General features: G+C 42.3%; 1 protein-coding gene across 3 annotated transcripts in view; it reads left to right on the top strand.

Moving 5' to 3' along the window:
• The window catches only part of LOC106566802 (DNA (cytosine-5)-methyltransferase 3B-like), a 73112-nt gene that overhangs the window by 16730 nt on the left and 41989 nt on the right, over window positions 1–14393 (top strand). For 2 of the 3 annotated variants that reach the window (XM_014135214.3, XM_014135215.3), the window contains exons 3-5: window positions 5385–5535; window positions 11550–11644; window positions 14208–14384. In XM_014135214.3, coding sequence (XP_013990689.1) covers window positions 5385–5535; window positions 11550–11644; window positions 14208–14384 — 423 coding nt within the window. The remainder of the gene's footprint in view (window positions 1–5384; window positions 5536–11549; window positions 11645–14207; window positions 14385–14393) is intronic. The other variant, XM_014135216.3, reaches the window with a different exon arrangement.

Here is a 14393-nt window from a genome sequence, read left to right as displayed (position 1 = left end):
CAGGAGCTGAATTCTCCTCAGTTTAGTCCCTTGAGCTCAGAAAAGTCAAGGTGGCTTATAGGCTGACCACACCGCTCGCGTTGCATGCGCTGCATGCGTTGCAAAATAAATGTAGAAATCCATGTTATTCAATTATTGCACCCACACTGCTCGCGTGCGCCAACGAGCGTCTGCGTTGCCAAGGGCTAAAATAGAAGTCATTCCTATTTCTGATGCAGATCGCGCTGCAAGTCCTGCCTCTCCCATCTCCTCATTGGTTTATAGAAGCAGGTACCCACGTGCCATCTCCTCATTGGTTATACCCACGTGGGTGATTGAAAGATGAAATGTTTTGCCGGTCGTCATGGTAATACTATGAAAGTGTAGATGCCAATCACCAAGTTCAATGATGGAAATCCTGGAAGGAGGAGAGATGACTAAAAACGATTTGGTTGACCGTTTTATGTGTGGATTAATTGTCGAAGTAGAGGACCTTGTGCATTTCAGGTAAAATAACAACTCAATGTTTATATCCCAGAACAAATTAGCTAGCAACAGCAAGCTAGCTAAATAGGACAAATTAGCTAGCAAGTGCAAGCTAACTAGCTAAATTGCCATAAATGTTTAATGCTTTTCGACCTGTCCCCAAATTAATGTAATTGATTCAGAGTTTGTTTTGATATTTTAACCTGCGTGTCGTGATCACGTTTGGTGTAGGTGGACAAAATATATTTATGCACGATGGCGCACACGCGCAGCCAGTTTGGGTTCCGCGTTAGGGTAAAAAACAATGCTGCAGTTGATGCTGCAGAAGCCCCACATCTTTAGCTGGCATTTGGCAAAGCACTGGAGTCTTGCGGTCCCATTTAAATCAAATCAAACTTTATTTGCCACATGCGCCGAATACAACAAGTGTAGACTTTACTGTGAAATGCTTACTTACAAGCCCTTAACCAACAGTGCAGTTCAAGAAGAAGAAAATATTTACCAAGTAGGCTAAAATAAAAAGTAACAATAAGAATAACGAGGCTATATACACGGGGCACCGGTACCGAGTCAGTGTGCAGGGGTACAGGCTAGTTGAGGTAATCTGTACATGTAGGTGGGGGCGCAGTGACTATACATAGGTAACAAACAAACAGCGAGTAGCAGCAGTGTACAAGAGGGGGTTCAATGTAAATTGTCCGGTGGCGATTTTTCGGACTTGTTCAGCAGTCTAATGGCTTGGGGGTAGAAGCTGTTGAGGAGCCTTTTGGTCCTAGACTTGGTGCTCCGGTACCGCTTGCCGTGCGGTAGCAGAGAAAACAGTCTATAACTTGGGTGACTGGAGTCTCTGACAATTTTATGGGCTTTCCTCTGACACCGCCTATTATGTATGTCCTGGATGGCAGAAAGCTTGGCCCCAGTGATGTACTGGGCTGTTTGCAATACCCTCTGTGGCGCCTTACGGTCAAATGCCGAGCAGTTGCCATACCAGGTTATAATGCTTTCGCTTGAATAGAGATATAGCGAGACTTAGAAAAAGACAGGGAAAGGAAAAAATAACAAACATGTATCCATACACTCCTCCACCACCGACCCCACTCACTCCTTCTGGCATATAGAGTCACTGAGTCTTGCAGCTAGCTAACCTTTTTATTCATATGCTAGCATACCTGTAAACTTCCAGTCATTGCGCTAATGCTACAGTAGTTAGAATTAGCTCGCTAAACTACCTCTAAAAATGGTATCCACTAGTTCTGGGTAAGTAGAACAACTTAATTGCCAGAATTTCACAATATCCCTTTAAATGGAGTGAGAGAGAGAAGAGATAAAGAGAGAGAGAGGTTGTTAAGAGATGAACTGAACATAACAGTTTGCCAGTGGAAGGGAGGACAGTAGCATGCGACCCAAATGTTTGTGACTACTATGATTTCCCATTGTAGTCAATTTTATTGCAGGAATTCCATTAATTCATTTCAGTAATTATTTTACCGATTTAGTAGCCTTGCAAAAGTATTCATCCCCCTTGGTGTTTTTCCTATATTGTTGCATTACAACCTGTAATTTACATTGATTTTTATTTGGATTTCATGTAATGGACATACACAAAATAGTCCAAATTGGTGAAGTGAAATGAAAAAACTAACTTGTTAAAAAAAATTAAAAAAAGTGGTGCGTGCATATGTATTCACCCCGTTTGCTATGAAGCCCTTAATAAGATCTGGTGCAACCAATTACCTTCAGAAGTCACATAATTAGTTAAATAAAGTCCACCTGTGTGCAATCTAAGTGTCACATGATCTGTCACATGATCTCAGTATATTTACACCTGTTCTGAAAGGCCCCAGATTCTGAAAACACCACTAAGCAAGGACACCACCAAGCAAGCAGCAACTTGAAGACCAAGGAGCTCTCCAAACAGGTCAGGGACAAACTTGTGGAGAAGTACAGATCAGGGTTGGGTTATAAAAAAATGTCTGAAACTTTGAACATCCCACGGAGCACCATTAAATCCATTATTAAAAAATGGAAAGAATATGGCACCACAACAAACCTGCCAAGAAAGGGCCACCCACCAAAACTCACGGACCAGGCAAGGAAGGCATTAATCAGAGAGGCAACAAAGAGACCAAAGATAACCCTGAAGGAGCTGCAGAGCTCCACAGCGGCGATTGGAGTATCTGTCCATAGGACCACTTTAAGCCGTGCACTCCACAGAGCTGGGCTTTACGGAAGAGTGGCCAGAAAAAAGCCATTGCTTAAAGAAAACAATAAGCAAACACGTTTGGTGTTCGCCAAAAGGCATGTGGGAGACTCCCCAAACATATGGAAGAAGGTGTTCTGGTCAGATGAGACTAAAATTGAGCTTTTTGGCCATCAAGGAAAACGTTATGTCTGGCGCAAACCCAACACCTCTCATCACCCCGAGGACACAATCCCCACAGTGAAGCATGGTGGTGGCAGCATCATGCTGTGGGATTGTTTTTCATTGGCAGCGACTTGGAAACTGGTCAGAATTGAAGGAATGATGGATGGCGCTAAATACAGGGAAATTCTTGAGGGAAACCTGTTTCAGTCTTCCAGAGATTTGAGACTGGGACGGAGGTTCATCTTCCAGCAGGAAATTACCCTAAGCATACTGTTAAAGCAACACTTGAGTGGTTTAAGGGGAAACATTTCAATTCCTTGAAATGGCCTAGTCAAAGCCCAGACCTCAATCCAATTGAGAATCTGTGGTATGACTTAAAGATTGCTATACACCAGCGGAACCCATCCAACTTGAAGGAGCTGGAGCAGTTTTGCTTTGAAGAATGGGCAAAAAACCCAGTTGCTAGATGTGCCAAGCTTATAAAGACATACCCCAAGAGACTTGCAGCTCTAATTACTGCAAAATATGGCTCCAGAAAGTGTTGGCTTTAGGGGGGTGAATAGTTATGTGTGCTCAAGTTTTCATTTTTTTCTTCTTATTTCTTGTTTGTTTCACAATAAAACATATTTTGCATCTTCAAAGTGGTAGGCATGTTGTGTAAATCAAATGATACACACTTCCAAAAAATCCATTTTAATTCCAGGTTGTAAGGCAATAAAATAGTAAAAATGCCAAGGGGGTGAATATTTTCGCAAGCCACTGTATGTGAACCTTCATTATCCTCCATCATGAGGACATTTTAGAAAAATTGATTTCTTAATTTCCCCAAAATGTAGACTCTGAGCTTTGTTTTACATCCAATTTGATATGCTCCTATCAATTTCACATGTTAGTCCTCATGGGTCTTTTTACGTAGAAATTAGAGGTCGACCGACCGATTATGATTTTTCACCGCCGATACCGATACCAATTATTGGAGGACCAAAAAAAGCCGATACCGATTAATTGGCTGATTTATTATATATATATATATATATATGTAATAATGACAATTACAACAATACTGAATGAACACTTATTTTAAATGAATACATCAATAAAATCTATTTAGTCTCAAATAAATAATGAAACATGTTCAATTTGGTTTAAATAATGCAAAAACAAAGTGTTGGAGAAGAAAGTAAAAGTGCAATATTTGCCATGTAAAAAAGCTAAAGTTTAAGTTCCTTGCTCAGAACATGAGAACATATGAAAGCTGGTGGTTCCTTTTAACTTGAGTCTTCAATATTCCCAGGTAAGAAGATTTAGGTTGTAGTTACTATAGGAATTATAGGACTTTTTCTCTCTATACCATTTGTATTTCATATACTTTTGACTATTGGATGTTCTTATAGGCAATATAGTATTGCCAGCCTATTCTCGGGAGTTGATAGGCTTGAAGTCATAAACAGCGCAATGCTTGAAGCACAGCAAAGAGCTGCTGGCAAATGCAGGAAAGTGCTGTTTGAATGAATGCTTACGAGCCTGCTGCTGCCAACCACCGCTCTATCAAATATCAAATCATAGACTTAATTATAATATAACACACAGAAATACGAGCATTAGGTCATTAATATGGTAAAATCCGGAAACTATCATTTCGAAAACAAAACGTTTATTCTTTCAGTGAAATACGGAACTGTTCCGTATTTTATCTAACGGGTGGCATCCCTAAGTCTAAATATTGCTGTTACATTGTACAACCTTCAACGTTATGTCATAATTGTGTGCAATTCCGGCAAATTAATGACCTCCATGTTTGACGGTGGAGATGGTGTTCTTGGGGTCATAGGCAGCATTCCTCCTCCTCCAAACACAGCGAGTTGAGTTGATGTCAAAGAGCTCCATTTTGGTCTCATCTGACAACAACACTTTCCCCCACTGTAGTTCCAAATAATGCTTGTACGCGATTGAGAAAAACTGTAATGTTGTCTTAGTGGCAGAATTAGCAAAGAGGAGGCTGGGTCATGTGATTTATAGACACACAATGCTATTGAAGAAACGGTGAGAGAGACTGCCTAATTTTTCATCACTCCTTTACTGGCTGTCTCTATATAAAATTGTGTATTTCAAGGGGAAGAGATGAGTGGTGAAGTGGGACACAGGGAATGAATCATTCAAGCTGAGTCATTCAAGTCAAGCAGGCCAGACACGTTTGATTCTTGCCACGAGACTGAAGCCATTTCTGAATCCGCATCATTTCTTACTTACTGTACATACATCATTCATGCACAGTGAAAGCACATATAGCACACTTAGACAGGAAATTACTGTCCTTAGCTTGACTTGCTAATATGCAAGTTTTCTGATGAATGCTCTGAGCTTTTTTGATGAAAAATGTTGTTGTGTGATGTTATGTTAAGTGAATAGGCTCTATTGGTCAGGTGGGTTGGTTTGTGATGGAAGCGGAATGGTCTATAGGTAGTTGGCTGCTGTTGTGTGTTTGGAGTGGTTTGTTTGGACTGTTTTGCTGTTTTTTTTACTGAGTTGATAGCACATCTTCTATTGTCCCCAGGCTGAGGTGAACGGGGACATTCCTGCAGCCGAGGGACCATCAGAGAACGACAGTGGCGCAGAGATGACCAATGAGAACAGCCCGCTTACCGCTGCTGAGCCGCCCTCCCCCTTCAGCCCCAAGCAGAACGGAGACGCTGCCTCACCTGCAGGTCAGGAACACATACAACACTGATAGTAGCAAATATGCATGGCAGCAAGACTGGAAAGGGACATTTAGAATATTTTAAGCTCTCTAGTTGGTTTACAGTAGTGCTAAGCAATGAACAGAAATGTAGGTTATTTTTCTGTTTTTAAATGACTACAGTAATTGACCTGACATCAGATACATACTCATACTTAGATACACACACACACACACACACACACACACACACACACACACACACACACACACACACACACACACACACACACACACACACACACACACACATACACGCACACATATACACACTCATATACATACACACACACACACACTGCCCAACTTTCTACTCCCCCAGACTCTGCACAGAGTGCTGCAGTTTCTCTATAGAGATAAATCAGATTAAGCCCGAACTGTGCAATGTAGTAGGGAGTTGTAGTTTCCGACAGGCCAATATTCTACATAGTTTAGCGTAGAAAATGGGTTAATTAACCCATTACAGTCTAAACCCTGTCTAAACTGGGGGAGGGGGGGAGTTCTACTAAGCTATATGGAATTGTTTTAAGAAAGTCATACCAAGGATCATTTTATTTTATTTAGAATTTTAAGACCCCTTGAAGTATAAAAAAATATATACAGTACCAGTCAAAAGTTTCGACACATCTACTCATTCAAGGGTTTTTCTTTATTTTTACTAGTAAAGATATCAAACTATGAAATAACACATATGGAATCATGTAGTAACCAAAAAAGGGTTAAACAAATACAAATATATTTTATATTTGAGATTCTTCAAAGTAGCCACCCTTTGCCTTGATGACAGCTTTGCACACTCTTGGCATTCTCTCAACCAGCTTCACCTGGAATGCTTTTCCAACAGTCTTGAAGGAGTTCCCACATATGCTGAGCACTTGTTGGCTGCTTTTCCTTCACTCTGCGGTCAAACTCATCCCAACCATCTCAATTGGGTTGAGGTCAGGTGATTGTGGAGGCCAGGTCATCTGATGCAGCACTCCATCACATTCCTTCTTGGTCAAATAGCCATTACACAGCCTGGAGGTGTGTTGTGTCATTGTCCTGTTGAAAAACAAATGATAGTCCCACGAAGTGCAAACCAGATGGTATGGTGTATCGCTGCAGAATGCTGTGGTAGCCATGCTGGTTAAGTGTGCCTTGAATTCTAAATAAATCACTGACAGTGTCACCAGCAAAGATCTGCACACCATCACACCTCCTCCTCCATGCTTCACAGTGGGAACCACACATGCGGAGATAATCCATTCACCTACTCTGCGTCTCACAAAGACATGGCGGTTGGAACCAAAAATCTAAAATTTGGACTCATCTGACCAAAGGACAAATTTCCACCGGTCTAATATCCATTGCTCGTGTTCTTGGCCCAATCAAGTCTCTTCTCTCTGGTGTCCTTTAGTAGTAGTTTCTTTGCAGTAATTCGACTATGAAGGCCTGATTCACGCAGTCTCCTCTGAACAGTTGATGTTGAGATGTGTCTGTTACTTGAACTCTGTGAAGCATTTATTTGGGCTGCAATTTCTGAGGCTGGTAACTCTAATGAACTTATCCTCTGCAGCAGAGGTAACTCTGGGTCTTCCTTTCCTGTGGCGGTCCTCATGAGAGCCAGTTTCATCATAGTGTTTGATGGTTTTTGCGACTGCACTTGAAGAAACTTTAAGATTTCTTGACATTTTCTGCATTGACTGACCTTCATGTCTTAAAGTAATGATGGACTGTGGTTTCTCTTTGCTTATTTGAGCTGTTCTTGCCATAATATGTACTTGGTCTTTTACCAAATAGGTCTATCTTCTGTATACCACCCCTACCTTGTCACCACACAACTGATTTTTTAAACATTTTTTTTAATTTCACCTTTATTTAATCAGGTAAGCTAGTTGAGAACAAGTTCTCATTTACAACTGTGACCTGGCCAAGATAAAGCAAAGCAGTGCGACACAAACAACAACACAGAGTTACACATGGAATAAACAAGCGTACAGTCAATAATAGAAAAAAAGAAAGTCTATATGTGTGCAAATGGTTGGCTGAAACGCATTAACCTTTTCACATGTGAGTTCCAAATATCTCTAACAGTCGCCCCAGCATGAGTTGTTTTATGCACGTGATGTCAGAATTCACTCACTGTTCCAAAATGTGATTATTACGCAACAGGACTGTCACAGATGTCATATGAAAGAGACCAAGGCGCAGCGTGGAACTATAGTGGAACTATTTCTATGTGAAACTATGCAAGACAGACAATAAACTATAAACAAAAACAACAAACCGTGACGAAGAGGTGCTACATGCATAAACTCAAAATAATCTCCCACAAACACTAGTGGGAAAAACAACAACTTAAATATGATCCCCAATTAGAGACAACGATGACCAGCTGCCTCTAATTAGGAATCATACGAAAACCCCAATCTAGAAAAAAGAACCTAGAACACAACAGAAAATTTAAACTAGACAAAAACCCCAACATAGAAAAAGAAACTAGAACCAAACATAGAAATAAATAAACTAGACAAAACCCCCCAGTCACGCCCTGACCTACTCTTCCATAGAAAAATATGAGCTCTCTATGGTCAGCGCGTGACATTACCCCCCCCCCCCCCCCAAAGGTGCGGACTCCGGCCGCAAAACCTGAAACCAAAAGGGAGGGTTGGGGGGGTGTCTAGTGTTGGTGGCGGCTTTGGTGCAGGATGAAGAACCTTCTCATTCCGCGGATCCTCTGGTGCGGGACGAAGAACCCTCTCATCCTGCGAACCCGCCAGCATCGGTGGAGACTCTGGACTGCGGACCGTCGCTAGAGGTTCCGAACTGCGGGCCGTCGCTAGAGGTTCCGAACTGCGGGCCGTCTCTAGAGGTTCCGGGCTGCGGGCCGTCTCAGGAGGCTGCGGGCCGTCTCAGGAGGCTCTGGGCTGCGGGCCGTCTCAGGAGGCTCCGGGCTGCGGGCCGTCTCACCGGGATATGAATACGCACTGGAGATACAGATTCACCACATAACACGGTGCCTGACTGGTCACATGCTCCCCACGGTAAGCATGGGGAGTTGGCTCAGGTCTCAACCCTGACTCCGCCAATCTCCCCGTGTGCCCCCCCTAAAAAAAATGTTTTGGAGCTGCCTCTCGGGCTTCCGTCATTGCTGTGCTAGTTCCTCGTATCGTCGCCGTTCTTCTATCGCTGTCTCCGCCTGCTTCCATGGCAGGGTCTTGTCCCCTGCCATTACCTCCTCCCAGGTCCAGGATGTCCTCCACTCTCTTCTCTCCCGGGCCCAGGATGCCTGCTCCTGGGCACGCTGCTTGGTCCTTTGGTGGTGGGAGATTATGTCATGGATGTCGTATGAAAGAGACCAAGGCGAAGCGTGCGTATCGTTCCACATCTTTATTTCTATGTGAAACTATGCAAGACAGACAATAAACTATAAACAAAAACAACAAACATAGAAAAAAGAAACTAGAACCAAACATAGAAATAAATAAACAAGACAAAACCCCCCAGTCACGTCCTGACCTACTCTACCATAGAAAAATACAAGCTCTCTATGGTCAGGACGTGACAAGGACAGTTAACACGCGCTTCCTGCTAATTATCTATAGACTATGTTTCAACTTGTCAATTTCAAATTCTTTTCTAACAAGTTGTATTTTCTAACAACAATTTGAATTGAGGTGTGTTCCGCCTCCTCATTAATTCACACAAAAGTAGTCCATTTCAGCATTGCATGCAATTTATGTTTGAGGCTTTACTGAGCCGGATAAACTTCTCTCTTCCAGGAGAACCCACCGCACTTCACTCATGTTTGCGCAGATCAAGAATGAGTATATTTGCGCAGTCTTGCAAGAATTTGAATGTTTTCTTGCTGGCGCTCGCTTTGCCTTCCTTATTGTTTTCCTTACACATAATAACTTTGGACATGTGTGCGTTCCTATCAAAGTAAGTTCCTTATTTTCTGTATATCGTGTTGTCGTTTCTACTGTAGGCGCATACAGGATGTGCAGTTGAAGTCGGAAGTTTACATACACTTAGGTTGGAGTCATTAAAACTCGTTTTTCAACCCCTCCAGAAATGTCTTTTTAAGAAACTATAGTTTTGGCAAGTCGGTTAGGACATCTACTTTTCATGACATAAGTCATTTTTCCAACAATTGTTTACACACAGATTATTTCACTTATAGTTCACTGTATCACAATTCCAGTGGGTCATAAGTTTACATACACTAAGTTGACTGTGCCTTTAAACAGCTTGGAAAATTCCAGAAAATGATGTCATGGCTTTAGAAGCTTCTGATAGGCTAATTGACATACTTTGAGTCAATTGGAGGTGTACCTGTGGATGTATTTCAAGGCAAGTATAAACATTATGGGACCACGCAGAGATGAACGTACTTTGGTGTAAAAAGTGCAAATCAATCCCAGAACAACAGCAAAGGACCTTGTGAAGATGCTGGAGTAAACAGGTACAAAAGTATCTATATCCACAGTAAAACGGGTCCTATATTGACATAACCTGAAAGGGCGCTCAGCAAGGAAGAAGCCACTGCTCCAAAACCGCCATATAAAAGCCAGACTACGGTTTGCAACTGGACAAAGATCGTACTTTTTTGAGAAATGTCCTCTGGTCTGATGAAACAAAAATAGAACTGTTTGGCCATGATAACCATTGTTATGTTTGGAGGAAAAAGGGGGAGCTTGCAAGCCGAAGAACACCATTCCAACCGTGAAGCATGGGGGTGGCAGCATCATGTTGTGGGGGTGCTTTGCTTCAGGAGGGACTGGTGCGCTTCACAAAATAAATGGCATCATGAGGAGGGGAAATTATGTGGATATATTTACGCAACATATCAAGCCATCAGTCAGGAAGTTAAAGCTTGGTCACAAATATCTCTTCCAAATGGACAATGACCACAAGCATACTTCCAAAGTTGTGGCAAAATGGCTTAAGGACAACAAAGTCAAGGTATTGGAGTGGACATCACAAAGCCCTGACCTCAATCTTATAGAAAATGTGTGGGCAGAACTGAAAAAGCGTGTGCGAGCAAGGAGGCCTACAAACCTGCCTCAGTTACACCAGCTTTGTCCGGAGAAATGGGCCAAAATTCACCCAACTTTTGGGGGAAGCTTGTGGAAGGCTACCCAAAACGTTTGACCCAAGTTAAACAATTTAAAGGCAGTGCTACCAAATACTAATTGAGTGTATGTAAACTTCTGACCCACTGGGAATGTGATGAAAGAAATAAAAGCTGAAATAAATCATTTCACATTCTTAAAATAAAGTGGTGATTCTAACTGACCTAAGACAGGACATTTTTACGAGGATTAAATGTCAGGAATTGTGAAAAACTGAGTTTAAATATTTTCGGCTAAGGTGTATGTAAACTTCCGACTTCAATTGTAAGCACTTTGTGACCTCTGCTGATGTAAAAAGGGCTTTATAAATACATTTGATTCATTTGACCAAATTCTCACCTTTCACTTGACTACCGCATTAAGTAGCAGCTTCCTCTCAACTCTCAAGCCGAAACTTCTCACACACTCTCTGAACCTTATGTTTTCATAAGTCACTGTAGAATAACTATCTTCAAAGTAATGTCTCGGGACGTCGGGTTTGAAATAAAAGCTTCTTTTAGTAATAATACTTGTTCACGTTACATTTAACAACTTTAGATTCTACAAAACAATAAAAGTTGGTTGCTAGCGAAAGGTCAGGATAATCACTTGTCATAACATAACTGTCGCAAACTCTCTCTCCTGTCGCAAGGCATTCTGGAACTTGCAGTCAAAAGCGTAATTCATTACTAACCAATACAACAAAATATGTATGTAGTTCTCAAATAACTGTAAAGAAAATATCTTTAGATACAGCTCAATGAATTAACTTAAACATGTAACTTTAATGTGTTACAGAGTTAAACAGTCACCATTCTTACTCAGTCCCCCATGTCTCTCCCCATCTCTCTCTCTCTCTTGCTCTCTCTCCTACCCTCTCTCTCTCCAGACTCAGATGCTAACCAGTTGTCTGGGAGCAGGAAGAGAACCAGGAAGAGGTCCTCTGAGGAGGAGGAGTGCAGCTGGGACTCCTCCTATAGTGAGGTGAGTATTCAAACTACGTAAGAGACAAAAGAATGCGGGATCAAGAGGGGATACATAGAGAGCAGTTGCTTCTCAAGGTACACTATTTGTACAGAAGTTTGTGGACACCATGAGGTTGGTGGCACCTTAATTGGGGAGGATGGGCTCATGGTAATGACTGGAGCGGAATCAGTGGATTGGTATAAAATACATCTAACACATGGTTTCCAGGTGTTTGATGCCATTCCATTCGCTCCATTATTATGAGCCGTCCTACCCTCAGCAAACTCCTGTGGTGGACACCCCTTGAAATTAGTAGATTTGGCTATTTCAACCGGTGTATAACAGGTGTATAAAATCGAGCACACAATCGCCATAGGCAAACATTGGCAGTAGAAGGGCCTTACTGAAGAGCTCAGTGACTTTTAACCTCTTACATCTAGACGTTCCGCTAGCGGAACACCTGCTCCAATATCCAATGATAGGCGTGGCGCGAATTACAAATTCCTCAAAAATACAAAAACAGACTATTTTACAGCATTTTAAAGACAAGACTCTCCTTTATCTAACCACACTGTCCGATTTCAAAAAGGCTTTACAGCGAAAGCAAAACATTAGATTATGTCAGCAGAGTACCCAGCCAGAAATAATCAGACACCCATTTTTCAAGCTAGCATATAATGTCACAAAAAACAAAACCACAGCTAAATGCAGCACTAACCTTTGATGATATTCATCAGATGACACACCTAGGACATTATGTTATACAATACATGCATGTTTTGTTCAATCAAGTTCATATTTATATCAAAAACCAGCTTTTTACATTAGCATGTGACGTTCAGAACTAGCAAACCTCCGGTGAATTTACTAAATTACTCACGATAAACGTTCACAAAAAACATAACAATTATTTTAAGAATTATAGATACAGAACTCCTTTGTGCAATCGAGGTGTCCGATTTTAAAATAGCTTTTCGGTGAAAGCACATTTTGCAATATTCTGAGTAGATAGCCCAGCCATCACGGCTAGCTATTTAGACACCCACCAAGTTTAGCCCTGACCAAACTCCGATTTACTATTAGAAAAGTTTGATTACCTTTGGTGTTCTTCGTCAGAATGCACTCCCAGGACTGCTACTTCAATAACAAATGTTGGTTTGGTTCAAAATAATCCATTGTTATATCCAAATAGCGGCGTTTTGTTCGTGCGTTCAAGACACTATCCGAAGTGTAAATAAGGGTCACGAGCATGGCGCATTTCGTGACAAAAGATTTCTAAATATTCCATTACCGTACTTCGAAGCATGTCAACCGCTGTTTAAAATAAATTTTTATGCCATTTTTCTCGTAAAAAAGCGATAATATTCCGACCGGGAATCTGCGTTTAGGTAAAAAGACGAAAGAAAATAAAGCATGGGGTCGACTCGGGCACGAGCCTGAGTCTCACAGTACTGTGACCAGCCACTATCCAAACGCGCTACTTTTTTTCAGCCAGAGCCTGCAAAGCCACGATTCAGCTTTTTGCTGCCTTCTGAGAGCCCATGGGAGCCGTAGGAAGTGTCACGTAACAGCAGAGATCCCCTGTATTGGATAGAGATAATCAAGAAGGGCAAGAAATTGTCAGACAGGGCACTTCCTGCATGGAATCTTCTCAGGTTTTGGCCTGCCAAATGAGTTCTGTTATACTCACAGACACCATTCAAACAGTTTTAGAAACTTTGGAGTGTTTTCTATCCAAAGCTAATAATTATATGCATATTCTAGTTTCTGGGCAGGAGTAATAATCAGATTAAATCGGGTACGTTTTTTATCCGGCCGTGAAAATACTGCCCCCTAGCCATAACAGGTTAACGTGGCACCTTTCCAACAAGTCAGTTCGTGAAATTTCTGCCCTTCTAGAGCTGCCCTGGTAATTGCTGTTATTGTGATGTGGAAATGTCTAGGAGCAACAACGGCTCAGCCGCGAAGTGGTAGGCCACAAAAGCTGACAGAACGGGACCCCCGAGTGCTGAAGTGCGTAGCTTGTAAAAAATAATCTCTCCTCTGTTGCAACACTTACTACTGAGTTCCAAACTGCCTCTGGAAACAACGTCAGTACAAGAGCTGTTCGGCAGGAGCTTCATGAAATGGGTTTCCATGGCCGAGCAGTCGCGCACAAGACTAAGATCACCATGCGCAATGCCAAGTGTCGGCTGGAGTGGTGTAAAGCTTGCCGCCATTGGACTCTGGAGCAGTGGAAACACTGGAGTGATGAATCACTCTTCACCATCTGGCAGTCCGACAGACGAATCTGGGTTTGCCGGATGCCAGGAGAACACTACCTGCACAAATGCATAGTGCTCAAAGTGATGATCCTAACAGTAGAACCAGTTAGCCCTGCTGTTAGTCTGTGTTGAACCCCATCTCATCAACAAAACCTGAACGGTGATGATGATGTCTCGTAGCCAGACACTGTGCGCTGTAGAATTAGGAATTAGAATACTGGAATGGACATGAACCTTCTTATGATGGTCCAAAGGTCAGCCAGATTGGACAGTGAGTTGGTCAACCATGGTTTAGCAGTGCTGTGTCTTTTCTACAGCAGAAGGCCAAGGTAGCAGGAGTGGGGGGCTCGGAGTCTGGCTCGGGTCTGAGACAGAGACCCTCTCCCAGGACCATCTTCCAGGCCGGTCTGCTGGCCCCTCACAGCAAACCACGCAGCCGCGAGCAGAGAAGGGGAGGACGCCAGAACAAGCTGGAGCACCACAGCAGTCCTCTGGTGAGAACA

Source organism: Salmo salar, chromosome 13 (genome assembly GCF_965601325.2).
Source record: "Salmo salar chromosome 13, fSalSal1, whole genome shotgun sequence".
Taxonomy (NCBI): Eukaryota; Metazoa; Chordata; class Actinopteri; order Salmoniformes; family Salmonidae; genus Salmo; species Salmo salar.
Note: the sequence above shows the minus strand (reverse complement) of the source record. Positions and strands in the feature narration are given on the sequence as shown.